A 23,589-nucleotide genomic window follows, 5' to 3' on the forward strand; every position below is an offset into this window, starting at 1 on the left:
GGCCGCCTAGCCTTCTATTATATCCCTGACATCAGACTGAGAAGCCCAGCTTTAGCGCGCGCGGCTCAGTCTGGGTTTCCGAAGCTAATGGCCGCCTTGCAATCCGATTGTCCTCAGGATGGCGCCGCTTTGGGCAGTCCCGTCCGTTCTTCGACAGAGCACGTTTATCGGGACGATTGGTCTAAACTGAGCAGAGGCGAGATCGTGAATAAAATCAAGGGCGTCATCTACGGCCAAGCTCTTGGCGATGCAATCGGTATATAGACACCCGTCTTAGTTAGCTCACTCTGTGAGCTCTTTAGCGACTAGGTCTCGCGACGGAGTTTATGACGAAGAAGGAAGCAAAATCGCGTTACGGTAAAAAAGGACCGTCTTCTGTTGATGACATTCACCAAGACTTTCATCGAAGCAGGTACACAGCCTGTCGATTCATTAATTAATTAAATTTTTAATTAAATAAACTTATTTAATTATTAATTAAGTTAAAAATTAACTTAGTTAATTATTAAGATGGACTAAAGGAGATTGGACGGATGACACGGATCAGGCAAGTCTTGTTATTGTTACTATTGACTATTGACCTATTTGGCAGATGCTGCTGATTATGCTGGGGATTATTGAAAAGGATGGTCAGGTATTGGAGACTGACTTTGCGAATAGGCTTGTGAAGTGGATTCAGGAGGGATTTCCTGAATTGGGTGATCACGGTATAATTCTGACAACCATTTCTACTACAGTGACTTCACTGCTGCTCGCGACAGGTGGTTGCGGTGTCGGTAGAACCGTATTAACAACTGTCATAACGAAAGGGTTCAGGGAGCATCCGCACGAAATCGCAAAGAAGACGTGGGAGGATTCGGAGTAACGAGCTTGCGTAGAGGAATTTGGAGTGCATTGAAAACTGTTGCGAGTGCTTTAGTTGCTATCTGGCTGCAAACGGTGCCGTGATGAGAACAAGCATTCTTGGAGTACTGAATTTCAATAGTCAGTTTATGTATAAATCAATAATTCTCATTACTTAGCTCAGGCGACTTTCTTCCTTCTAGACATTTCTAAAGTAATTGAAAATACCAAGTGCATATGCTATGCTACGCACGCTGACCCTCGCTGCCTTGCAAGCTGCGTGGCTGTGACAACAGCAGTAAGTAATACACTTAGGAAATGGGAACTATCCTACTATTGACGTTGTTTAGATAGCGTATATGCTTCAAGGCAGATTTTCTCCAGAAAAACCAGACGATTTGAAAGAATTGATCACGGAGAGCTGCAAAGTAGGAACAGTCATATTATAGATTCATTTAGTGTGTAACACATAGCTTATTAGCATGGTTTGGAGTGTCTTTTGGAAAATAAAGAAGCTACTAATGAAATGAAGAAATACGTGTCTGCCAAATCGTGGAAAGATCTACAGTTGGGCGGAAAAAAATCAATAGGGTACGTGATTTCATACCAGCATTCAGAAGCGAGCAGTTTTCGGTTGAAGGTACACGTTTAAAGCTCTCGGGGCTGGCTTTTATGGATTGGCACATTGTAATGATTACTGGAAATCAATAATTGAGCTCATCATGGAAGCAGGCGACGCCGACACGTGAGTTACTAATTGGCGGACTCTGAATGAATACTATGTTTTACTTTTCTCAGTAACGCGGCTGTTTGCGGTGCTCTGCTGGGATGCAAATTGGGTTACACTGGTCTGCCAGCGGAACATTTGGAAAAGATGCCGCACAAGAAATGGCTCGACAAACATGTCGAGAAATTCCTTGCCACAATCGGATTAGAAGACCAAGCAACATAAATACACTTATGAATTTTGACGTCACGTTCCGTACAGAGTGCTCTTCCGTACAAAACTTCCCGTATTTCGTATCCTAGCGCACTTTACAGAGGGAATTTGCACACGAAAAAAAAAGCGGAAAAGACTCTCGCACTGCGACGAGTTCTCTCCGACGCGTCCGAGCGACCGGATTACCGAAACGATCGTGGCGGGGCCTCGCTGGGGCCCGGAAGTAGTAGCGGCGATGGAAGCGAACAACAAACACGTCGGCATACCGCTTCGATCGTCGCCACCCGAATCCCTGCATCATTACAGCACGCCGACGTAAGGCCGTTAGGTTTTTTTTTCTTTTTCGCAGAGGAGGGTCTCCCTATCGCGATTCTCTTTGGCGTTTTTCTCAGCAACGCGTTTCGACGTCCGCCTCTTCATCCCGAACTGCGTCTCTGGGAGCTGAATCGGAAGATGACGCAGAAGCCAGACGTAGGCGCAATAGCGACGTCTCTAACCTAATCGACGCGCTTTCAAGGAAACGGACGGCATTTGGTGGGACACGTTCGCTTCGGAATTTTTCGACGACGAAGCGCAACTTCACCTTCAGATTTGCTTCGAAGACGGTGTCAAGACGCATCGTAAGGAAGGAAGGGGGGGGGGGGGGGGACAAAAAACAGAAAGAAGAGAGAGAGAGAGACCAAGTGTACTGGTCACTTGTTTACAGCGTATAACCTCTCTCTCTTTTCTCTTTCTATGTGCATGTAAGCCTACTGTGCTCGTACAGTATAGTACACGTGTACAACTGGGTTGCTAAGAAACCTTAGTGGAACAATGTTTTCTGAAGTGTTGACTGTCGCGCCGGCCACCTATATATCTCAGTTTCGATTATAGAACTTCTCGCAGAACCGTTCAACGTTTAGCAAGGACACGTCATCATTGTACATATAAGGCATACTCCTGTAGGGTCAAATGAATAGTCTGTGAGATAGGATAGGCTTTTGTTTTTTTATTGCCTTTTGCATACGTCTGTGTGTTTTTTCTAGGTTTAAGTCGGTCTCTCATACCGCGTTTCTTTCGATCTCTCTTCGACGGCGGCGCGACGAGCGTCGAATTTTCCCTTCCCAATCCCGTCGAGTCGTTTTTGCCAAACGGCGTCGTTCGACTTGAATCGCCGAATGGCGTCATGACGACGACGATGACGAACGACGTCGTCAATTCGCCGTCGCCCGTCAAAGCCTTCGCCGAAGGCCATCTCGTCGTCGATTTCGGCTACGACGAACTGATGCGCATTCGACTGTGGGATTTCACAATTCGGCATCATTTCGAAATGATTCCGAGACACGCGGTCGCCGCGACGGCCGCCGCGTCGCCCGTCCAGGCGAATCAGACAATGAATCCGGCTCTAGAGCGACTGACAGAGAACTCGACCAAACTAGGATTGAACCAGCACACGTTGAATTTTTTGAAGGTACGAGGAAGGGAAACGAGGTCGTAGTATTTACGTACACTCGTTTAGTTGTGCACGATACTGCAGCCCATGCAGGAACTCATGTCGCGACACAAGACGTACAACATACCGCCGAGAGGTAAGACGTCGACTAGCGCTGCTGCTGCCTCACTTGCATCCTCCGCTCTTTTTTTTAGAATGTCTCAAGACGACTCTTTTCAATAAATGGCAGCAAAAGAACGTGCCCGTTTCACATCCAATGAAGATCGTTCCACTGGAACCCGCCGCCGCCGCCGCCGCCGTCGCTCCGCTGCCTATTCTGCCCACTTCTCACGTCGTTTCACATCCGCCTCCTCTAACCTCGCCCGCCGTCTCGTCCGCACCGACAACCGCCACGAAGCCGTCGGCGAAAAGGCTCAAGCGCAAGCGCTCGCAGCCGTCGACGCCCGCGTCGATGTCCAGCCAACCGAGCACGCCGACTCCCTCGGGTCCCAATTCCGTCGTTCCTCTGCCAACGGGATCGAGTCAAGCCGAATCCGGCGGCGGCGGCGGAGGCTCGCAGCCGAAGAGACGATCGCCGGAAGTCGTGCCGCCACTTCAGCGCACCAATTCAGGCGGTTCTTTATCCGGTCGCGCTTCCGTTAGTAGCGCCGTACAAGCGCCGCCGCCGCCACTGCAAGTGCCGCCGCCACTACAACAGCAACAGCAACAGCCTGCGCCGCCGCCTCCCCCGCTGTCCCAACCGGGTTCAACTGAGCGTTTCGTTGCTCACGACATTATGGTCGTTGGCGAGCCGTCGCTTATGGGCGGCGAATTTGGCGAGGAGGACGAACGACTGATCGCTCGACTTGAAAACGTTCAGTTCGATCCGAATCACGGCGGCAGCGGTGGCGGTGGCGGGGGGCCCGCTACTCTGACGTGGCCGCCCGCCCAGGGAGAGAATGAGGAGTCACTTGGTTAGATTAAGTTTCACGGAAGGAAAGTTTTAATATTAGGTGGGGGCGTGATATCTTCCTTCAGTTTCTACGCGTTAATGACCGAGTTATTTCGCGACGCGTGCACATCTCATTGGTGTGTGACGTCACCTCTATTTATACTATTATTGATTGTATATCCCGAAGTTTAATTATGAAGGAACCAATATGCACATCCTTTGTGTTATACTATCCTGTAGGTGTTGGTATTCAAAAAGACAGGGGAGGGATTTTTCAATTGCACGTAGTAAAATTTCAGCCATAAATACATATCGTAAGAAATGCGTCAATTGTTTTTTTCTGTTTATCTTTCTCGTTCGTTTGGTTCAAGGTAATCGAGGCCCAAGTGTTTGAAGACGTCGCGCTCGCTGAAGCACGGCAGCAATTGACCTTGGTGCACAACTTCGCGATTGCGGCGTATCACGTTCGTGTAGAGCCCATGCTGAGAGAGTTGCATCGACTAGAAAAAAAGTAGGACGACTTATAGAAAGAATTTGTGACGTCATCACATCGTCTTGCCTTTTTGTGAGCATACAATCTCATGGATCGATTGAAGTAGCCTGATCCGGTGAAGTAGAGCAGGGAGCACGCCCACTCACTGTAGGGAACGACGATGACATCGAGACGGCGATGCTGCCAAGAAAAAAACATCAATTCAAGCAAAAGAAACAGATAATCGACTGGATTCACTTTTTTGCCCTCTCCTGGCAATTTGCACACGCCGAGATACTTCTGCTGAGTGCCATCCTCCTGTATGACCAAGTCGTCGGTGAGAAAACCTAACCAGCGAGATAGAGATTCTAAAGAAGACAACCGGTCATCACTGCCTTGGTCGGTGAGTCGGGCTAGTAAGGGTTTAAATAGTTTAGAGTGGCTGCGTCCGTCCGGATGCGATAGAAGCATGTCAATGTCCCCGCACGTCGCCTTGCCCCGACGGTAGGAGCCGCACACCTCAGTTTCCAGACCGGGTACAATAGCCAAGGCAGTCTCCCTAACCTAGTACACATACTAGCATATAAACATACTTATGTGTACATGTACTAAGTATACATACTAGCATATAAACATACTGTACATATACATCCTTCCCCCTATTCAAGCGTTCCGTTGTGTGGATGTGGGAAGGTTATATATATAATGTGCAAACCCGTGAGCCCTTTTGATATTCTTTCTTCTTACCATTTTAGCTATTTCTTCCACTTCATCTCGCGGTATGCGTTCCTTGATATCATCATAGTGTTTGACCCCGATGCTCTGTTGGCGCGTCAGACATCCACTTTCGACGAGGTCATCAAGAGTTTTGAATCCCTGGCTCTGACACTCGCACGAATAGAATAGCACGGTTATCGTGCGCGTACCTGATCAGCCCAACGACGCGCCGTCGTCGGTCCGGCGCCCCATACCTCAGTGAAAAGATTAATCGTTTTGAGTTGGGGATCAAGATGGTCAATTTTTCTCAAGCGTCCCGTGCTAACGATCTCCATTATCTTATCAGCGAGACGCTTCCCAACGAAGGGAATCTCGAGCGCTTCCTTATACGAAAAAAGACGCTGAATTGTGCTGGTCAATGCCAAGACCGGTTGGGAGGCTCACTTCGTACGTCGTTACTTCTTTGGGATGAGACTTGAGTGCCGTTATGGCTTTCTTATACATCATCGATCGCCACGTATCGTTTGTGTTCGTATACGCCTTCTGGAGAACTTCCAGTTTGTCCGTTATGTGCTTGTTCACGTTCGACGGCAGCGCCGTGGACGGCTGAGCGCACGCCCAACGACCTTTCTATGCAGAGAGAAAGAAATGTATGAACCCAAGTAACGAGAAGCGGACGCTTGCTGCACCAATTTCTTTGCTGCCGGAGCAGCAGAGTCATCATCGTCTTGTGTTAGAATCTGGCTAGCGCTTTGACTGCTTTCAGATTTGAATTCACCGTCATCGGAATCGATATAGTCGCTGTCATCATCTACTACGTCCCATAGACTCTTAGCGGCTGTTGGTTTCTTGTGACAGAAGTATTTCCCGTCTGGTAGCTGTTTCTCAGGGGAACTTTCCGTGGCGGAAGTGACGTCAGAATCAGATTGATATTTCGCCGTTTCTTCTCGCACTTCGTAGGAAACCGTTGGAAGTTTCTCTCCTGCTACTAAGCACCGGCTCAGCCAATCAGCGCGCACGACCAGAATTCCGTCTGGAATTTGGCTTATTTTCAAGTGCTGCAAGATTTGACTGAATGTTAGGTCGTTGTCTACGAGCACGTGCGTGGTGTCGGTCGCACGGAGAGCGTCGTGACGGGCGCCACCGTTGCGTAGCAATTGTCGGCCTAAAATTTCCGCTCTCGCTTTGCCCAGTTTCGGCTCGAGGATCAGCGATTTAACGTCTTGTAAAAAGCCGTTTGGATTTTGAATTCTTTCTTCTGGGTCGCCTTTGCGTTTTCGGCTTTTCTTCATGTCGGGCAGGGTCGGGCAGGTACAGCTCAGCTTAGCGACACGTGATCTAAGCCCCAGTTAGCGTGCGACACTCAAAGACGACAAAGAAAAAACGCGAAGGTAAAGACGACAAAAAGATTGCATGAACATCGAAAAAATGCATCTACTGTTTCTTTTTCAGTCAGAGCAGCCAAACAGCTCGACGCGCATGCAAATGTGCCCGTACCAGCTTCTCGGTTGAAATCGAATGTACTGAGCATCGATTCCTTCCTGTCCAAGAGCGTTCTTCACAACGGATTCTCGATCGGAATTGCCAATGAAGAGCTGCACTCAGACAAACATAATTCAAAAAGGGGGTCCCCCAAATTAGACTGTAGACCTTGGCATTGCCACTTTTGTCTTCGTACGTGTTCCAGTCATCACCAATTGTGCTGTATTCGATGTAGTATGTAGTTATCCATTGATCAGCATCGGAACGGCCCTGAGTTGCAACGGCAGTGACGCGTCGAACTTTGCCCAAGTTAATTTGCAGCCACTGGTTGGTGTCCAATCTCTTCGCACACCAAGCTGATGCTCCAACTAAAGTTGTTGTTGTCAATCGGGCAAATTTTGTGCTATGAGCATGATCGTAATCACTGGATGAGCGTACTTGGTGATTAGCTATTGCTCCAGTAGTCATGCCCAGTGGAAGATCACACTCTAAAAGTCGAATCTTAAGCATTGACAGGCACATAGCTCTTTACGTACTCTTTGGGCAGCCATAAACTTCTGCTCTCATGCTTGTGTGGCCATGCACTGTTCTAGGCCTAATGCGAATGTATCTTGCTGATACAGCACCGTCCGAGAAATAGTTTCTAACAACTCCATCATTGTCAGAATTTCCGGAGAAGGTCTACATTAAATTTGCATAATGAATAAAGAGATGCATTTTTTTGTAAAGCCTAACCTTAATGCTTCCATGAACTTCGTAGTAGTTCCACAAATAGCCGTCTTTGCTGTATTGAACACTGTATGATGTCACCCATTGATCACAGCAATTGTTAATATCTTTTGAGCGACCTTGGGTGGCAACGGCTGTGACTGTGGTCACGTACCCAATGTCAATTTGTAGAAATTGGTTCTGGTCATTCTGAGCTGCGCACCAGGCAAGTGAGTTTGGCCCAAGATTGATTGAATTTAGGCGAGAAAACTTCTGGTGATGGCCATCATTGTAGTTGGATGAACTTTCAAGACCGAACGTAGAAATAGCACCCGTCGTCATGCCAAGCGGACTTTCACACGCTGCAAGTACGCAATTTGGATAGGTCTACGATACAGTAGTAGTTATGCTGCCGTGCAGTACCTTTGTGACATCCGAAGAATTCGGCTCTCATACATATATGACCGTGCCAGGAAACTGGTTTGATTCGAATGTATTGAGTTGAAACAGCTTGAGCGAAGTTATTACGAACAACACTGAATTGTTCTGCATTTGCTGAGAACTCCTTGAAGTATGAGCTAGTGTATAGATAAAGAACTTCGCTAAATACTTACCTTGTCCTCGTTGTTTTCTCTGTAGTATTTCCAGACGCGTTTGTCGTTGCTATACATAATTTTATACGCCGTGACCCATTGCTGGGCATTATCTCCTCTTCCCTGAGTAGCGACCCCAGTAACGCGAGTGATTTTACCAAAATCAACTTGAACGTGTTGGTGAACGTTGTTATGACGAGCACACCATGCCGCATAGGGCCTCTGAGTTGTGGTTAGTCGAATATTGCGTATGTCGTGGTTGCTGTCGTAGCTAGATGACGCCGAAAGCTGAGAATCGCCAATGAAACCGGTTGATAGTCCAAGAGGAGCATCGCAAAGAAGTTCGTTTGCGGAGAAAACGCCAGTATCGTTTACTTTACGAAGAGGTTTAGCTCGTATTGTCTGCAAAGGCACCGCGCGTAAGCGAACTGAAAATGAAGAAATGTAACAATTACGTTTCCGTTGACAGATACGACGAGAACTGTGGCGATAACGAGTGTGACGATTCTATACACGGGCTGTCTGTGTAGTGACGTATGTGATCATGTTACGTAGCGTGGTAGTGACATCAGGGGGTTGATAGCGAATATTAGAGGAGGGGCTCCAGTTCTGGCCAAACTGGTGACCAGGGAGAGTAGCTAAGCAGACGTCAATAAAGCTTAAGTTTAACTAGCAACACAGAGCGCGTCGACGGAACGGGGCCGTGGCCCGGAATGGGCTGCGTCCCCCAGCGGACAATCCACGGTTGCGCCAGCGGGTGCGCAGTCGTGACATTTGGCGACAGGAATCGGATTCGGCGTCCTCCGAAGAGACTGGTGCGTGCGTGAAGAGGCGATCGGCGGATGAAGGAATGGAGCGACGTAAAGAACGATCAGAAATCAGTCGAGGGGGCGTGAGCGCGATAAAAGATGCTAGCCGAAAGATGGGATCGAGCTGGACGGAGACGCTGACGCGAAACGAAGCATCAGGATGGCGAGGGATAGGACGAAGAGACAAAAGGAAAGCGAGACGAGCGGTTCGCAGGGACGAAGAACTGTCTAGAAGACGGAAACGTGGCGGAACAGTTGTGAAAAGAGTCAAATGTGGACGGCGCGATCGAAAGAGAGGCGAGAGAGTGATCTTAGAAGGCGAACTTGTGTCGAGCGAAAGCGATTTGAGCGAAGAGACGGTATGATCGGCGCCTTTCTACCCGTGGGAAGAGGGAAAGACCGAGTCGTGGGCGGAGTCGACGAAACAGGTGTGAATGTGCGAGCGAGGAAAAAGATCGCAGCGCGTCAAGGCTAGAGGGACGAAAATGATGAACAGATCGGGAGCGCATGTGGGCGAGCGAAGAAAGACCGATTTGAGGAGTTCTCGGCGAGGATCGCAAGGAGGGTGTATTCGCGATGGGAGGAGTTAGTAGAGATAAAAAAATGCCGCCTGGCACGTGCAGTGGCGAGAGACAGTGGGAGGAGCTAAGGCGTCGGCGAGCGCGAAATGAGCGAGCAGAGTCGTTAGTTGGCAGGCGGAACGAGATTTCGAGTGACGAACGAAAATTGTGTGGTCGCGTGCTGTTGGGCAGAGAACTGACTCGACGGAGAGAGCAAATGAAGAAGCGAAGCGAGAGTCTGTGCGTGCAATGGAAGAGGTAAACAACAGACGATGGCAGCGCGAAAAGAGACGAAAAGAGAAGGTGATCGAAGGGACACAGAGCGAATGTGTGGCGTAGCGCGAGATTGACAAGAGGAAGTACTGTACACGTTAGCGGAAGTACAGCGGAAGTCAGCTGCTGCAAGAGAGATCATCGAGAAGCGTAACAGAACAAACGATGTCGCGCAATACAGCAAAAAAAAGAAAGAAAAGTTCCGCAGTTCGTGAGACAGTGGTATTTTCGTTGTTGGCGCAGCGGGTTGTGCTACGAGAAGTATGGTTGTGCCGTTCCGGTGTTACTGAAATCGCGTGCGTGTGCGTGCGTGTTTGTAGGTCGAATGAACAACGTGGAGCAAAGGAGGTGAACGAGAGAATGAATGACTTCAGGTGCTGTTGAAGCGAACACGGTGGAGAGAAAAGCGAATAGTGACGAACCTAAAGAACAAAACCGAAGAAACTTCAGTGGAGAGTTGGAAGGACAAATGAGCTAAAGAGTCGTTTGAAAGAAAAGCAAAGAGGGTGGATCAATAGCTTCTGGAAAGAGTGGATCTGGAGAAAGAGAGTATCAAGATTAGCTAAAGTCGAGAGCGAAGTCGTGATGTGCAAAGCTACAGAGTGTGCGCGACTAGTTGCGAGAGACGTGATGAGAGGTGGTGAGATTTGAGTGAGTTGGTGGACGTGGAGATTTTGTGTGTGATTTTGTGTGGCTGAAGTGACGCCCATTAGCGGTCGTCATGAGGAAGCTGGTGTGGAGAGCTGAAGTGACGCCCATTAGCGGTCGTCATGAGGAAGCTGGTGAGGAGAGCTGAAGCGATGTCTAGGAGTAGTCGTCGTGAGGTAGCCGTTGTGATGTGGGGCTGAAGCGGAACCAAAGAGTGGTTGCCGTGAGGGAGCCAGTGAGAAGAAGTGGTGTGATGTGGGCTGAAGCGGAAGCCAAGGAGTGGTTGTCGTGAGGGAGCCGGTGTGATAAGGCTGAAGCAATATGTCAGGTGAACCTGAGATTTGTGAGGGAGCCGAGGAGGTGCACGGTATTACGGACTAGGAGAGCTAGTCTGGGGATCCTTGTTTTCATTTTTCTGTACGTGGTCCGGACTGTGACTCTATGTTTGTAGTAGTAGAGGAATCGAAGCAAAAATCCTGGTGTTGACGTGAAGATACACGTCAAACTAAGAGGGGAGGAGTGTGACGATTCTATACACGGGCTGTCTGTGTAGTGACGTATGTGATCATGTTACGTAGCGTGGTAGTGACATCAGGGGGTTGATAGCGAATATTAGAGGAGGGGCTCCAGTTCTGGCCAAACTGGTGACCAGGGAGAGTAGCTAAGCAGACGTCAATAAAGCTTAAGTTTAACTAGCAACACAGAGCGCGTCGACGGAACGGGGCCGTGGCCCGGAATGGGCTGCGTCCCCCAGCGGACAATCCACGGTTGCGCCAGCGGGTGCGCAGTCGTGACACGAGCAGCATGTTGGTGGGAAGTCCAAACATGGTTTAGGTAGTGCTACTAATTCGATTGTTTTTGTTTTTCACGCTTTTATAGTTATTGTATACACGGAAATTACGACATTCACCAAATCTGAACCAATCATATTTCTGGGCTTCGATACGGAAGGGAACATCGCAGTTTATTCGGAACACGGGACCAAGGTGGGCACGTGAGACGGAATGCACGGACCGCGACGTGAACTTGCCATAGCCTGAGCCGCGGTGAAACGTTTACGGGTAAAGCTTCTTCGAAGACGTTGTATTTACCGTATTTACCTGTGGCGCTATTTGAGCGATTAGCGCGCACCAGCCAGCTCAAGGCTGCGTTGCAAGTCATGTCGAACGAAAGTAAAGGAACTCCCAAGCCGTTTCGCTCCGATCTCTTCAGCTCGACGCCGTCTTCACTCTCGGGACTGAATCTAGGAAGCGATTCGAAGAGCTTTCTCGGCGGCCCCATCCCGTTCATCGTGCCACAACAAGGAGGAGCCAGCGCATCTCCGGCGAAAAAAGACGAAAACGCGCCGACAGAACCATTCGGCAGTACGTCGCCGTCGCCGCCGTCACCGATCGAGCGTCCAGCGTCAGCCTCTCTAACCCAAGTCGATCTATCAGACGATGCACCTCCGGGAAAAGAAGAGAGTCCACAACACGTAGGGGGAGGAGGAGGGGCAGCAGCGACTCAACACCATCATCCCGTGTTTGGAGCAGCAGCGCCCGTCGCCACGTCGGCGGAACTGGATCTTGCGGGAAGTCGTCACGTGGTAAAATATCAGAAATTTAATTACTAATTTTTGATTAATTAATTAATAGCCTGTTCAGCAGCTGCTACCGCGGCAACATTCGTCTCCACCATCTATTGCTGCGACGTCACTTCAGCCGCAGGGAGGTTCGCCCTTGCCACCTCCGTCATTGGGTCCATATAATCCATATAGAGCCAATCCGTTGCAGCATCAGCATCAACAACGACCTCCTGCTCCAGTTCAGTATCCCGCTCAGCAGTTCGTACCCGTTGCCGAACTGTATCCGTCTCAAGTGGCACCTCTTGCAACGGCAGTACCCCATCAACATCAGCATCATGATCATCATCACGATCACCATCATGGAGAAGAGTGCCACCATGATCATGACCACGGTCATCATGAACATCATCAGCATCAGCATCAGCATCAGCAGCATGGGCCTCCTCCTGTTGACCTTCCCTCGGTCTCGCTTCATTATCACTGGTTCTATCTGAGTCCAAAGGGATACTGGACTCCGTTCTCTCTCACCGATTCGAACAGTCTCGAAATGGTGCACGCCAGCGGTGACGACATTGTACATGTACTAAGTATACATCCTTCCCCCTATTCAAGCGTTCCGTTGTGTGGATGTGGGAAGGTTATATTATATAATGTGCAAACCCGTGAGCCCTTTTGATATTCTTTCTTCTTACCGTTTTAGCTATTTCTTCCACTTCATCTCGCGGTATGCGTTCCTTGATGTCATCGTAGTGTTTGACCCCGATGCTCTGTTGGCGCGTCAGACATCCACTTTCAACGAGGTCATCAAGAGTTTTGAATCCCTGGCTCTGACACTCGCACGAATAGAATAGCACGGTTATCGTGCGCGTACCTGATCAGCCCAACGACGCGCCGTCGTCGGTCCGGCGCCCCATACCTCAGCGAAAAGATTAATCGTTTTGAGTTGGGGATCGAGATGGTCAATTTTTCTCAAGCGTCCCGTGCTAACGATCTCTATTATCTTATCAGCGAGACGCTTCCTTATACGAAAAAAGACGCTGAATTGTGCTGGACAATTCCAAGACCGGTTGGGAGGCTCACTTCGTACGTCGTTACTTCTTTGGGATGAGACTTGAGTGCCGTTATGGCTTTCTTATACATCATCGATCGCCACGTATCGTTTGTGTTCGTATACGCCTTCTGGAGAACTTCCAGTTTGTCCGTTATGTGCTTGTTCACGTTCGACGGCAGCGCCGTGGACGGCTGAGCGCACGCCCAACAACCTTTCTATGCAGAGAGAAAGAAATGTATGAACCCATGTAACGAGAAGCGGACGCTTGCTGCACCAATTTCTTTGCTGCCGGGGCAGCAGAGTCATCATCATCTTGTGTTAGAATCTGGCTAGCGCTTTGACTGCTTTCAGGTTTGAATTCACCGTCATCATCACCGGAATCGATATAGTCACTGTCATCATCTACTACGTCCCATAGACTCTTAGCGGCTGTTGGTTTCTTGTGACGGAAGTATTTCCCGTCTGGTAGCTGTTTTTCAGGCGAACTTTCCGTGGCGGAAGTGACGTCAGAATCAGATTGATATATTTCGCCGTCTCTTCTCGCACTTCGTAAGAAACCGTCGGAAGTTTCTCTCCTGCTACTAAGCACCGGCTCAGCCAATCAGCGCGCACGACCAGAATTCCGTCTGGAATTTGGCTTATTTTCAAGTGCTGCAAGATTTGACTGAATGTTAGGTCGTTGTCTACGAGCACGTGCGTGGTGTCGGTCGCACGGAGAGCGTCGTGACGGGCGCCACCGTTGCATAGCAATTGTCGGCCTAAAATTTCCGCTCTCGCTTTGCCCAGTTTCGGCTCGAGGATCAGCGATTTAACGTCTTGTAAAAAGCCGTTTGGATTTTGAATTCTTTCTTCTGGGTCGCCTTTGCGTTTTCGGCTTTTCTTCATGTCGGGCAGGGTCGGGCAAGTACAGTAGCTCACGTGATCTTAGCCCTAGTTAGCGTGCGACACTCAAAGACGACAAAGAAAAAACGCGAAGGTAACGACAAAAATTGCGATTGCATGAACATCGAAAAAATGCGTCTACTGTTTCTTTTTCAGTCAGAGCAGCCGAACAGCTCGACCCGCATGGAAATGTGCTCGTACCAGCTTCTCGGTTGAAATCGAATGTACTGAGCATCGACTCCTTCCTGTCCAAGAGCGTTCTTCACAACGGATTCTCGATCGGAATTGCCAATGAAGAGCTGCACTCAGACAAACATAATTCAAAAGGGGGTCCCCCAAATTAGCTGTATCTGACCTTGGCATTGCCACTGTTGTCTTCGTACCTTTTCCAGTCATCACCATTTTTGCTGTGTTCGACGTAGTATGAAGTTATCCATTGATCAGCATCGGAACGGCCCTGAGTTGCAACGGCAGTGACGCGTCGAACTTTGCCCAAGTTAATTTGCAACCACTGGTTGGTGTCCAATATCCTTGAACACCAAGCTGATGCTCCAACTAAAGTTGTTGTTGTCAATCGGGCAAATTTTGGGCTGTGAGCATGATCGTAATCACTGGATGAGCGTACTTGGTGATTAGCTATTGCTCCAGTAGTCATGCCCAGTGGAAGATCACACTCTAAAGTCGAATCTTAAGCATTGACAGGCACATAGCTCTTTACGTACTCTTTGGGCAGCCATAAACTTCTGCTCTCATGCTTGTGTGGCCATGCACTGTTCTAGGCCGAATACGTATGTATCTTGCTGATACAGCACCGGCCGAGAAATAGTTTCTAACGACTCCGTTATTGTCAGAATTTCCGGAAAAGATCTATATAAATAAATAAATAAATAAATAAATAAATAATTAATTACCAACTCTAAATAAATAAACCAAACCTTAATATTTCCATGAACTTTGTAATAGTTCCACAAATAGCCGTCTTTACTGTACTGAACGCGATATGATGTCACCCATTGATCGCAGCAATTCTTATTATCTTTTGAGCGGCCTTGGGTGGCAACGGCTGTGACTGTGGTCACGTACCCGATGTCAATTTGTAGAAATTGGTTCTGGTCATTCTGAGCTGCGCACCATGCAAGTGAGTTTGGCCCAAGATTGATTGAATTTAGGCGAGAAAACTTCTGGTGATGTTGATCATTGTAGTTGGATGAACTTTCAAGACCGGATGTAGCAATAGCACCCGTTGTCATACCAAGCGGACTTTCACACGCTGCAGTACGCAATTAGATAGGTCTATACGATACAGTAGTAGTAGTTACAGTACCTTTGTGACATCCGAAGAATTCAGCTCTCATAGAGATCCAACCGTGCCAGGAAATAGGATTGATACGAATGTATCGAGTTGAAATAGATTGCGCAAAGTTATTACGAACAACACTGAATTGTTCTGTATTTGCTGAGAACACCTTGCAAGAAGTATGAATGTAAAGATGAAGAACTTCGCTAAATTCCAAACTTACCCTGTTCTCGTTGTTTTTTCTATAGTATTTCCAGACGTGTTTGTCGTTGCTATACATAATTTTGTACGCCGTGACCCATTGCTGGTAATTATCTCCTCTTCCCTGAGTAGCGACCCCGGTAACGCGAGTGATTTTACCAAAATCAACTTGAACGTGCTGGTGAACGTTGCTATGAGCAGCACACCATGCCGCATAGGGCCTCGGGGTTGTGGTTAGTCGAATATTGCGTACGTCGGAGCCGCTGTTGTAGCTAGATGACGCCGAAAGTTGAGAATCGCCAATGAAACCGGTTGATAGTCCAAGAGGAGCATCGCAAAGAAATTCGCTTACTTCATAAAGAGGTTCAACTTGCTAAGGCGCAAGCGCACTGAAAATGAAAAATGTAGCAATATAATTAATTACTTCTCCGTTGACAGACATGACGAGAACTGTAGCGACAACGAGCAGCATGTCGGTGGGATGTCCCAACATTGTGGTATTCGTTCAAGTTGATTTGAGTATAGTGGACGTTCTTGGGCGCTTTTATGGTCGGCTAGTATACACACGGGAGCGACGCTCCCTAATTCTGAGCCAATCATATTTCTAGTCTGGAAGCCAGGCCCTTCCTCCCCGAGCGTCCAGACTATCATATTCCTGGGCTTTGATACTTTGAAGGAAACGCCGTAGTTTAGTTAGAACACGGAACAGGAAGGAGGGCACGTGAAGTTTCTATTTACTCACGCGCCCTGCCCGCTCGCATAGAAAAATATTATCTATTCAAATTTCTGTTCTTGCTTTGCCCAGTTTCAGCTCGAGGATTAGTGATTTAACGCCTTGTAAAAAGCCGTTTTGGATTTTATATTCTTTCTTCTGGGAGGCTTAGTGACACGTGGCGCCAGTTAGCGTGCGACACTCACAGGTAAACAAAAAATAAAAAAAATTACGTCGTACAAAAAATGCGATTGCACGAGGACCTAAATGCATCTAATGTTTCTTAGTCAGAGCAGCCAAACAGCTCGACGCGCATGCAAATGTGCCCGTACCAGCTTCTCGGTTGAAATCGAATGTACTGAGCATCGATTCCTTCCTGTCCAAGAGCGTTCTTCACAACGGATTCTCGATCGGAATTGCCAATGAAGAGCTGCACTCAGACAAACATAATTCAAAAAGGGGGTCCCCAAATTAGACCGTAGTTGACCTTGGCATTGCCACTTTTGTCTTCGTACGTGTTCCAGTCATCACCAATTGTGCTGTATTCGATGTAGTATGTAGTTATCCATTGATCAACATCGGAACGGCCCTGAGTTGCAACTGCAGTGACGCGTCAAACTTTGCCCAAGTTAATTTGCAGCCACTGGTTGGTGTCCAATCTCTTTGCACACCAAGCTGATGCTCCAACTAAAGTTGTTGTTGTCAATCGGGCAAATTTTGTGCTATGAGCATGATCGTAATCACTGGATGAGCGTACTTGGTGATTAGCTATTGCTCCAGTAGTCATGCCCAGTGGAAGATCACACTCTAAAGTCGAATCTTAAGCATTGACAGGCACATAGCTCTTTACGTACTCTTTGGGCAGCCATAAACTTCTGCTCTCATGCTTGTGTGGCCATGCACTGTTCTAGGCCTAATGCGAATGTATCTTGCTGATACAGCACCGTCCGAGAAATAGTTTCTAACAACTCCATCATTGTCAGAATTTCCGGAGAAGGTCTACATTAAATTTGCATAATGAATAAAGAGATGCATTTTTTTGTAAAGCCTAACCTTAATGTTTCCATGAACTTCGTAGTAGTTCCACAAATAGCCGTCTTTGCTGTATTGAACACTGTATGATGTCACCCATTGATCACAGCAATTGTTAATATCTTTTGAGCGACCTTGGGTGGCAACGGCTGTGACTGTGGTCACGTACCCAATGTCAATTTGTAGAAATTGGTTCTGGTCATTCTGAGCTGCGCACCAGGCAAGTGAGTTTGGCCCAAGATTGATTGAATTTAGGCGAGAAAACTTCTGGTGATATTGGTCATCGTAGCTGGATGAACTTTCAAGACCAGATGTAGCAATAGCACCCGTTGTCATACCAAGCGGACTTTCACACGCTGCAGTACGCAATTAAATAGGTCTACGATACAGTAGTAGTTACAGTACCTTTGTGACATCCGAAGAATTCGGCTCTCATAGATATATGACTGTGCCAGGAAACTGGTTTGATTCGAATGTATCGAGTTGAAACAGCTTGAGCGAAGTTATTACGAACAACACTGAATTGTTCTGCATTTGCTGAGAACTCCTTGAAGTATGAGCTAGTGTATAGATAAAGAACTTCGCTAAATGCCAAACTTACCTTGTCCTCGTTGTTTTCTCTGTAGTATTTCCAGACGCGTTTGTCGTTGCTATACATAATTTTGTACGCCGTGACCCAATTTGGGTAATCTCCTCTTCCCTGAGTAGCAACCCCGGTAACGCGGGTGACTTTACCAAAATCAACTTGAACGTGCTGGTGAACGTCGTTACGACCAGCACACCATGCCGCAACGGGTCTCTGAGTTGTGGTTAGTCGAATATTGCGTATGTCGTGGTTGCTGTCGTAGCTAGATGACGCCGAAAGCTGAGAATCGCCAATGAAACCGGTTGATAGTCCAAGAGGAGCATCGCAAAGAAGTTCGTTTGCGGAGAAAACGCCAGTATCGATTACTTTACGAAGAGGAGGTTTAGCTCGTATTGTCTGCAAAGGCACCGCGCGTAAGCGAACTGAAAATGAAGAAATGTAACAATTACGTTTCCGTTGACAGATACGACGAGAACTGTAGCGACAACGAGCAGCATGTCGGTGGGAAGTCCAAACATGGTTTAGGTATAGTGCTATTATTTCGATCGTTTTTCACGCTTTTATAGTTATTGTATACACGGAAATTACGACATTCACCAAATCTGAACCAATCATATTTCTGGGCTTCGATACGGAAGGGAACATCGCAGTTTATTTGGAACACGGGACAGGAAGGAGGGCACGTGAGACGGAATGCACGGACCGCGACGTGAACTTGCCATAGTCTGAGCCGCGGTGAAACGTTTACTGAATGACTCGGGTAAAGCTTCTTCGAAGACGTTATTTACCTGCGCGAGTTGGCGCTATTTGAGCGATTAGCGCGCACCAGCCAGCTCAAGCGCGCTAGGCTACGTTGCAAGTCATGTCGAACGAAAGTAAAGGAACTCCCAAGCCGTTTCGCTCCGATCTCTTCAGCTCGACGCCGTCTTCACTCTCGGGACTGAACCTAGGAAGCGATTCGAAGAGCTTTCTCGGCGGCCCCATCCCGTTCATCGTGCCACAACAAGGAGGAGCCAGCGCATCTTCGGCGAAAAAAGACGAAAACGCACCGACAGAGCCATTCGGCAGTACGTCGCCGTCGCCGCCGTCACCGATCGGGCGTCCAGCGTCAGCCTCTCTAACCCAAGTCGATCTATCAGACGATGCACCTCCGGGAAAAGAAGAGAGTCCACAACACGTAGGGGGAGGAGGAGGGGCAGCAGCGACTCAACACCATCATCCCGTGTTTGGAGCAGCAGCGCCCGTCGCCACGTCGGCGGAACTGGATCTTGCGGGAAGTCGTCACGTGGTATAATAATTAAAAATATTAGAAATTTTAATTGATAATTTTTTGATTAATAGCCTGTTCAGCAGCTGCTACCGCGGCAACATTCTTCTCCACCATCTATTGCTGTGACGTCACTTCAACCGCAGGGAGGTTCACCCTTGCCACCTCCGTCATCGGGTCCATATAATCCATATAGAGCCAATCCGTTGCAGCATCAGCATCAGCAACGACCTCCTGCTCCAGTTCAGTATCCCGCTCAGCAGTTCGTACCCGTTGCCGAACCGTATCCGTCTCAAGTGGCACCTCTTGCAACGGCAGTACCCCATCAACATCAGCATCATGATCATCATCATGATCACCATCATGGAGAAGAGTGCCACCATGATCATGATCACGGTCATCACGAACATCATCACGAACATCATCAGCATCAGCATCAGCATCAGCATCAGCAGCATGGGCCTCCTCCTCCTCCTGTTGGCCTTCCCTCGGTCTCGCTTCATTATCACTGGTTCTATCTGAGTCCAAAGGGATACTGGACTCCGTTCTCTCTCACCGATTCGAACAGTCTCGAAATGGTGCACGCCAGCGGCGACGACATCGTCGTTCCGACGGACGGCGGTCGCTACGACGTCCACGTCAAGCGACGACGCCGAATTGCCACCTATTGGAGTGAAACGGAAACGGAAGTGCGACGAACGACTTGGTTCTACAAAGGAGAAGAGGACAGATATTACGTTCCGTATCCAGAGGCAACAGCAGATAAATTGGAGGTGAAATCAGATTTATTTATTTATTCACTTATTTATTTATTTATCTATAGGCTGAGTATCAGTCCTCTATTCAGTCTCGCGTTTGGAATAAGTGGGTCGACGTTGGCGAAGGCAGCACGGTGGCCTTTCATAATCCGTCCGTAATTGTTGAGCACTTGGCTCCAGTCGAGGCGTCTTCTCAGCTGAGCATGGGCGGCGAACGGCAGCCGACTCGCACGCGCATCGTCAAGCGCGGTTTCGACGAAGCAGATCAAATGGATCAAGGTAGAGTCAATCGGATTATGAGATTACTTTAGTCTATACTAAAGATTTGTTTCAGGTGAATTTCCCGTCATTGAGCATTTGGTTTTTGTTGTCCACGGATTGGCTCCCGCTGCCGACGATCGACATCAATCGGTTCTTGATACAGGTTGGGGCAAAAGAGATCGATTTTGCTTCTGTAATAAAACTTTGTCTCTCCCTTCTTAGTTGACGATTTTCGTCTCGTTGCCGAATCCCTTCTGCACGCTCACCAATTGCCAAGTCGATCTCCGGGCGGTCGCGTGGAGTTCTTGCCCGTCCTCTGGCACTCCGTTCTCAGCGACGATCCGCGTATTGTCAACGAGTAAGTCGCGATGAAATCGTTTGCTTGAGATATCAAGAAGATTTTTCTCTGTAGTCGATTGAGAACTGTTAATTTAGCAAGCATCAGTCGCCTGCGAGATTTCAACAATCATTCCTTGATGGATCTTCTTTTCTACACTAGTCCAGTCTATTGCGAGGTACTTTGGGACAGCAATTGTTATAGATCTTCGCAAAGGGAGTCGCGTTTTTGTGCAGAAAATCGTCAATTTTGTGGCTAGTGAAATGAATCGTATACTCGCTCTTTTCATGACGAGAAATCCTGGATTTAGCGGGACCGTGTCGGTCATGGGACATAGCCTCGGTTAGCAGCCAATAGCGTTTCTCAGCTCAAATAAATCATTGTCTTTGTAGGATCGTGCATACTTTTCGACGTCCTATCACATCAGGTGCACCTTCCTCGTGTGAGATCGAGGGCAGAAATGTCTTAACGCTTTTTTTCTCTAAAGAAATTGCCAGGCGAAGCTACCGCGCCTTCTCAAGTTGAATCAGAAGAAGCGTACTGCCATCAACGCTTCCTTTCTCACAGATCGACTTTTTTCTATGTAGAAGTCCCGATACTGTGGTCGACGAGAGCGAACCGACGTCGCTTCCCAGCCTCAACGAGGGATTGGAACAGCTCGGCTTGACCGACTTACTATCGAAATTTGAAGCGGAGCAAGTAGACATGGATTCTCTGGTAAAACGAAGATGAAAGCCATCGAGACGTAATCCTATCCTCGTTAGATGATGTGCACTGGGGACGATTTGAAAGAGATGGGAATTCCTATGGGACCCCGAAAGAAGCTGCTCGGCTTCATCAAAGAGCAATTGACAGTAAAAGAGGTAGGTCGTGGAGGAATTAGAAGAAAACTCGCCGGCGACGGAACGAGGATAATAAATAGGAGATTGTTCGCAAGAAAGCGGAGGCGAAAGAAAGAGCCGAAGCTCAGGCGAAACGGGAGCGCGAGGAAGAGGCTCGGCGTTTAGCAGCCGAACAAGGCAGAGAGAGACATAGAGTCGGTCTTTTGTTTCGCCATTCTGTTCTTTAGCCGATAATCCGATACGAGATTTCAAATGTCGCTCGGCTGGAGTCGGCATCGGCGAGATACTATTTGATTGTCCCCAGTTGGACTTTTCTCCGGCTCATCTTTTCGCGTGCGGATCGCCGGTCGGCTTTTTCTTGGCGATACGGTAAGAGATGCGAGAGCGAGGCGAGTTCTAGTCACGAACGCTTTTCTAGAAGCGACGACGGAGTGCTTGGAACGAGCTATCGACTTCCGTCCTGTCCGTCCGTCTTCAACGTATTTCATCCGGTGAGATGATCTCGTGGGTTTAGATCGAGGAAATTATTTCCTTTTGTTTTCAGTATGATCCCTTGGCCTATCGGCTTGAGCCGTTGATCGAGTCGTCGATTGTTCACAAACCCGTTCTCATGCCTCATCACAAAGGTCGAAAGCGATTTCACTTAGGTACACGAGAAAGATTATGTCTTCTCTAAGCTAATCCGTTCTTTTCCCTGATAAGAACTGAAAGAGAATCTCGGTCGAATGGGTGCCAATCTGAAGCGGCAAATCATTCAGGGCGTTCGCCAGACGTGGCAGACGTTGAATGAATTCGCTCGCAGTCACTACTCCGGCGCTCCGACGGAATCCGCGACAGACGAAGACGTGGCTAGCGACAGAGCCGAATCAATAATCGAAGACACATCAGGTGAGAGAAAAAGGAATAATTTAAATCTATTGGTATCTAATAGTTTTCCATAGCCGTCGTTGAGGACGTTTCTATGGGAAACCTAAACGGCGGTCGACGAGTCGATTACGTATTACAGGAGAAGGCCATAGAAAGCTTGAACGAGTATCTGTTCGCCTTTTCAAGTCATTTTTCCTATTGGTAATAAGGGGAGAGAGTTCGGTTCTTCTTTTTTTCTTCACGTATTTTTTTCTAGGCAATCCGAAGATACGGCTCTGATGATCTTGAAGGAGATCTACGGAGCGGATTCGTCGACGTCGACCTTATCTTCCCATATGCCTTCCGAGCCGTAGCGTGGACGTTCTCTTCCAGGGGGGGACCGAGCCCATATATGGGAGGGCTGTTCTTAGAGTAGAGCCCCCGTTTCTATGGTCAACAGGTTGTGTATTGATTGCTTATGAAAATGAACACAGCTAAAAGGAGGAAAGAAGTCTCGCAACGGCAGCCGGTTATAACCCCACAAGGACTTTGTATGGAAGTGTATTCTTATAGGAACGAGACGCTTCCCCCTTCCCTTCCGCGCGCGGAGGAAAAAAGCCCTCCCGAACGTATGTACTCTACGCGTAAAATTTTTACAAATGTCAGAACGAAGACTGCAATTTAGTGACGAAAACGACGTCGCTTTCGTCTGCTCTCTCGTCGCCCGATCGACCGTCGGCGAGAGCCCGCTTCTTCAACAACACGGACGCCCTACTGCGAACGCCGACTTTCGCCGCGGGACGTTCGCTTCTCTTGAGTTCGGGCATCGAAGCACGGTACAGATCGTAGTCGCTTCGACTCCGTAGATGTTGCCCGCCGTCGGCGTCGACGGCGGGCAGATCGCAGCTCGCGCTGCGCGGTCGTCGCGCGAACCACTCGTTGGGCGTCGGACCCGACGGGCGCAGTAGGGGTTCGTTGGGTTGGGGCTTTGTGATCGTCTTCTTTGCTCCTAAGAGAGCTTGGAGCGCCTGCGATTTGCTTGCGAGGGCTCGCTGTTGGCGTTCGATTGCATTCCGAACTCGCAGACGCTGTTTATCTAGTGTCGACGTCGTGTTTTGGAAGCGAATGTCGGCGCGAGCGTTGGCCGTCAGGAGCCAGCGAAAGGCGCCCGCGTTGAGACCCTTTGCCGTGTGTAGATCGGCTTCCTCTTCGTAGTTTTGAGATGCGACGTCATCGGCGTCGCCGGCGTCTTCGTTTGTGTTATCGCCGTTTTTTAGTAAAAGAGGCGACAGAGGTCTTTGATGGCCCAGCGGCGCTTGAGGGCGACCGACACCTTTACGCATGCCGTCACGGATGTTCTGCCGCTGACTGCGGTTGTCGCTCGCGTGTTAGCGCTGTGTAGAGATATGCACATATGCGATACCATACGCACCTCCCATCCGGTAGGAGACGTTCGTTATAATATTTATGTACTGTATCTGGTTTATGTTCTGCTGGACCTCCACAGTGGAAAATTTACTCTATCTCATGCCATCCATCTGCATG

At 48.5% G+C, this 23,589-nt stretch overlaps 9 protein-coding genes across 13 annotated transcripts; 4 read left to right on the plus strand and 5 right to left on the minus strand.

Annotated features, from left to right (window-relative positions):
* Window positions 1–57: 57 nt before the first annotated feature.
* LOC136184866 (ADP-ribosylarginine hydrolase Tri1-like) lies at window positions 58–1,886 on the plus strand. 2 transcript variants are annotated; one of them, XM_065971864.1, is made up of 11 exons: window positions 58–256; window positions 310–412; window positions 511–547; window positions 593–707; window positions 762–861; window positions 920–984; window positions 1,047–1,141; window positions 1,194–1,271; window positions 1,325–1,434; window positions 1,484–1,588; window positions 1,642–1,886. In XM_065971864.1, exons 1-11 carry the CDS (start codon window positions 88–90, stop codon window positions 1,793–1,795), a joined length of 1,131 nt encoding a protein of 376 aa, XP_065827936.1. In that variant the 5' UTR covers window positions 58–87; the 3' UTR covers window positions 1,796–1,886. The 2 variants fall into 2 exon arrangements, with proteins under 2 accessions (XP_065827936.1, XP_065827935.1); XM_065971863.1 differs by having other exon boundaries at window positions 122–256; window positions 303–412.
* Window positions 1,883–7,082, plus strand: LOC136184851 (LIM domain-binding protein 2-like). Its single transcript, XM_065971844.1, has 8 exons — window positions 1,883–2,098; window positions 2,176–2,254; window positions 2,301–2,403; window positions 2,809–3,233; window positions 3,282–3,351; window positions 3,410–5,021; window positions 5,374–6,726; window positions 6,788–7,082. Exons 1-6 carry the CDS (start codon window positions 2,019–2,021, stop codon window positions 4,171–4,173), a joined length of 1,521 nt encoding a protein of 506 aa, XP_065827916.1. The 5' UTR covers window positions 1,883–2,018; the 3' UTR covers window positions 4,174–5,021; window positions 5,374–6,726; window positions 6,788–7,082.
* LOC136184846 (DNA polymerase lambda-like) lies at window positions 4,417–6,692 on the minus strand. 2 transcript variants are annotated; one of them, XM_065971839.1, is made up of 8 exons: window positions 6,025–6,692; window positions 5,780–5,965; window positions 5,545–5,718; window positions 5,366–5,494; window positions 5,014–5,182; window positions 4,877–4,965; window positions 4,706–4,819; window positions 4,417–4,646 (listed from the first exon to the last, which is right to left on the minus strand). In XM_065971839.1, exons 1-8 carry the CDS (start codon window positions 6,625–6,627, stop codon window positions 4,491–4,493), a joined length of 1,620 nt encoding a protein of 539 aa, XP_065827911.1. In that variant the 5' UTR covers window positions 6,628–6,692; the 3' UTR covers window positions 4,417–4,490. The 2 variants fall into 2 exon arrangements, with proteins under 2 accessions (XP_065827911.1, XP_065827910.1); XM_065971838.1 differs by having other exon boundaries at window positions 4,877–5,182.
* LOC136184858 (EGF-like repeat and discoidin I-like domain-containing protein 3) lies at window positions 6,691–8,326 on the minus strand. 2 transcript variants are annotated; one of them, XM_065971855.1, is made up of 6 exons: window positions 8,140–8,326; window positions 7,949–8,090; window positions 7,553–7,887; window positions 7,354–7,498; window positions 6,986–7,305; window positions 6,691–6,930 (listed from the first exon to the last, which is right to left on the minus strand). In XM_065971855.1, exons 1-6 carry the CDS (start codon window positions 8,194–8,196, stop codon window positions 6,784–6,786), a joined length of 1,146 nt encoding a protein of 381 aa, XP_065827927.1. In that variant the 5' UTR covers window positions 8,197–8,326; the 3' UTR covers window positions 6,691–6,783. The 2 variants fall into 2 exon arrangements, with proteins under 2 accessions (XP_065827927.1, XP_065827926.1); XM_065971854.1 differs by having other exon boundaries at window positions 6,691–7,305.
* A 3,189-nt stretch (window positions 8,327–11,515) lies between these two features.
* LOC136184865 (pair-rule protein odd-paired-like) lies at window positions 11,516–14,810 on the plus strand. The gene is made up of 3 exons (XM_065971862.1): window positions 11,516–11,993; window positions 12,043–13,999; window positions 14,062–14,810. The coding sequence occupies exons 1-2, from the start codon at window positions 11,568–11,570 to the stop codon at window positions 12,646–12,648; spliced, it is 1,032 nt and encodes a 343-aa protein (XP_065827934.1). The 5' UTR covers window positions 11,516–11,567; the 3' UTR covers window positions 12,649–13,999; window positions 14,062–14,810.
* Window positions 12,714–13,908, minus strand: LOC136184384 (DNA polymerase lambda-like). Its single transcript, XM_065971277.1, has 5 exons — window positions 13,510–13,908; window positions 13,298–13,462; window positions 13,053–13,238; window positions 12,844–12,972; window positions 12,714–12,761 (listed from the first exon to the last, which is right to left on the minus strand). Exons 1-5 carry the CDS (start codon window positions 13,906–13,908, stop codon window positions 12,714–12,716), a joined length of 927 nt encoding a protein of 308 aa, XP_065827349.1.
* Window positions 13,935–16,018, minus strand: LOC136184852 (lactadherin-like). The gene is made up of 7 exons (XM_065971845.1): window positions 15,828–16,018; window positions 15,426–15,776; window positions 15,230–15,371; window positions 14,841–15,175; window positions 14,628–14,772; window positions 14,261–14,580; window positions 13,935–14,204 (listed from the first exon to the last, which is right to left on the minus strand). Exons 1-7 carry the CDS (start codon window positions 15,894–15,896, stop codon window positions 14,058–14,060), a joined length of 1,509 nt encoding a protein of 502 aa, XP_065827917.1. The 5' UTR covers window positions 15,897–16,018; the 3' UTR covers window positions 13,935–14,057.
* A 204-nt stretch (window positions 16,019–16,222) lies between these two features.
* On the minus strand, window positions 16,223–18,458 carry LOC136184857 (lactadherin-like). 2 transcript variants are annotated; one of them, XM_065971852.1, is made up of 7 exons: window positions 18,183–18,456; window positions 17,749–18,129; window positions 17,553–17,694; window positions 17,169–17,503; window positions 16,970–17,114; window positions 16,603–16,922; window positions 16,223–16,545 (listed from the first exon to the last, which is right to left on the minus strand). In XM_065971852.1, the coding sequence occupies exons 1-6, from the start codon at window positions 18,249–18,251 to the stop codon at window positions 16,729–16,731; spliced, it is 1,266 nt and encodes a 421-aa protein (XP_065827924.1). In that variant the 5' UTR covers window positions 18,252–18,456; the 3' UTR covers window positions 16,223–16,545; window positions 16,603–16,728. The 2 variants fall into 2 exon arrangements, with proteins under 2 accessions (XP_065827924.1, XP_065827925.1); XM_065971853.1 differs by lacking the exon at window positions 16,223–16,545 and having other exon boundaries at window positions 16,791–16,922; window positions 17,169–17,229; window positions 17,282–17,503; window positions 18,183–18,458.
* Window positions 18,459–18,502: 44 nt separating this feature from the next.
* On the plus strand, window positions 18,503–23,049 carry LOC136184841 (phospholipase DDHD2-like). The gene is made up of 19 exons (XM_065971831.1): window positions 18,503–19,021; window positions 19,075–19,773; window positions 19,824–20,037; window positions 20,093–20,182; window positions 20,242–20,377; window positions 20,432–20,534; window positions 20,593–20,698; window positions 20,749–20,783; window positions 20,844–20,893; window positions 20,944–21,073; window positions 21,121–21,219; window positions 21,279–21,375; window positions 21,426–21,567; window positions 21,617–21,689; window positions 21,743–21,845; window positions 21,901–22,086; window positions 22,140–22,266; window positions 22,322–22,673; window positions 22,730–23,049. Exons 1-18 carry the CDS (start codon window positions 18,596–18,598, stop codon window positions 22,416–22,418), a joined length of 2,913 nt encoding a protein of 970 aa, XP_065827903.1. The 5' UTR covers window positions 18,503–18,595; the 3' UTR covers window positions 22,419–22,673; window positions 22,730–23,049.
* Window positions 23,050–23,589: the final 540 nt, after the last annotated feature.

Source organism: Oscarella lobularis, chromosome 3, assembly GCF_947507565.1.
Source record: "Oscarella lobularis chromosome 3, ooOscLobu1.1, whole genome shotgun sequence".
Lineage (NCBI taxonomy): Eukaryota > Metazoa > Porifera > Homoscleromorpha > Homosclerophorida > Oscarellidae > Oscarella > Oscarella lobularis.

Coding starts and splice junctions, on each gene's coding strand:
- LOC136184866 (XM_065971864.1), top strand. CDS start 88: ATGGCCGCCTTGCAATCCGATTGTCCTCAGGATGGCGCCGCTTTGGGC. Junction 413..510: donor CAAGACTTTCATCGAAGCAG/GTACACAGCCTG, acceptor TTAATTATTAAG/ATGGACTAAAGGAGATTGGA. Junction 548..592: donor GGACGGATGACACGGATCAG/GCAAGTCTTGTT, acceptor CCTATTTGGCAG/ATGCTGCTGATTATGCTGGG.
- LOC136184851 (XM_065971844.1), top strand. CDS start 2,019: ATGGAAGCGAACAACAAACACGTCGGCATACCGCTTCGATCGTCGCCA. Junction 2,404..2,808: donor AGACGGTGTCAAGACGCATC/GTAAGGAAGGAA, acceptor TGTTTTTTCTAG/GTTTAAGTCGGTCTCTCATA. Junction 3,234..3,281: donor ACACGTTGAATTTTTTGAAG/GTACGAGGAAGG, acceptor ACACTCGTTTAG/TTGTGCACGATACTGCAGCC.
- LOC136184846 (XM_065971838.1), bottom strand. CDS start 6,627: ATGAAGAAAAGCCGAAAACGCAAAGGCGACCCAGAAGAAAGAATTCAA. Junction 5,966..6,024: donor CTCCGGCAGCAAAGAAATTG/GTGCAGCAAGCG, acceptor CTCTCTGCATAG/AAAGGTCGTTGGGCGTGCGC. Junction 5,495..5,544: donor CGCGTCGTTGGGCTGATCAG/GTACGCGCACGA, acceptor TGTCAGAGCCAG/GGATTCAAAACTCTTGATGA.
- LOC136184858 (XM_065971854.1), bottom strand. CDS start 8,196: ATGTATAGCAACGACAAACGCGTCTGGAAATACTACAGAGAAAACAAC. Junction 7,499..7,552: donor AAGTTCATGGAAGCATTAAG/GTTAGGCTTTAC, acceptor AATTTAATGTAG/ACCTTCTCCGGAAATTCTGA. Junction 7,306..7,353: donor AGTTTATGGCTGCCCAAAGA/GTACGTAAAGAG, acceptor TTCGACTTTTAG/AGTGTGATCTTCCACTGGGC.
- LOC136184865 (XM_065971862.1), top strand. CDS start 11,568: ATGTCGAACGAAAGTAAAGGAACTCCCAAGCCGTTTCGCTCCGATCTC. Junction 11,994..12,042: donor TTGCGGGAAGTCGTCACGTG/GTAAAATATCAG, acceptor ATTAATTAATAG/CCTGTTCAGCAGCTGCTACC.
- LOC136184384 (XM_065971277.1), bottom strand. CDS start 13,908: ATGAAGAAAAGCCGAAAACGCAAAGGCGACCCAGAAGAAAGAATTCAA. Junction 13,463..13,509: donor CGTCACTTCCGCCACGGAAA/GTTCGCCTGAAA, acceptor TTCCGTCACAAG/AAACCAACAGCCGCTAAGAG. Junction 13,239..13,297: donor CCCCGGCAGCAAAGAAATTG/GTGCAGCAAGCG, acceptor CTCTCTGCATAG/AAAGGTTGTTGGGCGTGCGC.
- LOC136184852 (XM_065971845.1), bottom strand. CDS start 15,896: ATGTTGGGACATCCCACCGACATGCTGCTCGTTGTCGCTACAGTTCTC. Junction 14,581..14,627: donor AGTTTATGGCTGCCCAAAGA/GTACGTAAAGAG, acceptor ATTCGACTTTAG/AGTGTGATCTTCCACTGGGC. Junction 14,205..14,260: donor ACAACAGTGGCAATGCCAAG/GTCAGATACAGC, acceptor GTCTGAGTGCAG/CTCTTCATTGGCAATTCCGA.
- LOC136184857 (XM_065971852.1), bottom strand. CDS start 18,251: ATGTTTGGACTTCCCACCGACATGCTGCTCGTTGTCGCTACAGTTCTC. Junction 17,695..17,748: donor GAGAAAACAACGAGGACAAG/GTAAGTTTGGCA, acceptor TCATACTTCAAG/GAGTTCTCAGCAAATGCAGA. Junction 17,115..17,168: donor AAGTTCATGGAAACATTAAG/GTTAGGCTTTAC, acceptor AATTTAATGTAG/ACCTTCTCCGGAAATTCTGA.
- LOC136184841 (XM_065971831.1), top strand. CDS start 18,596: ATGTCGAACGAAAGTAAAGGAACTCCCAAGCCGTTTCGCTCCGATCTC. Junction 19,774..19,823: donor CAACAGCAGATAAATTGGAG/GTGAAATCAGAT, acceptor ATTTATCTATAG/GCTGAGTATCAGTCCTCTAT. Junction 21,220..21,278: donor AGCAATTGACAGTAAAAGAG/GTAGGTCGTGGA, acceptor GATAATAAATAG/GAGATTGTTCGCAAGAAAGC.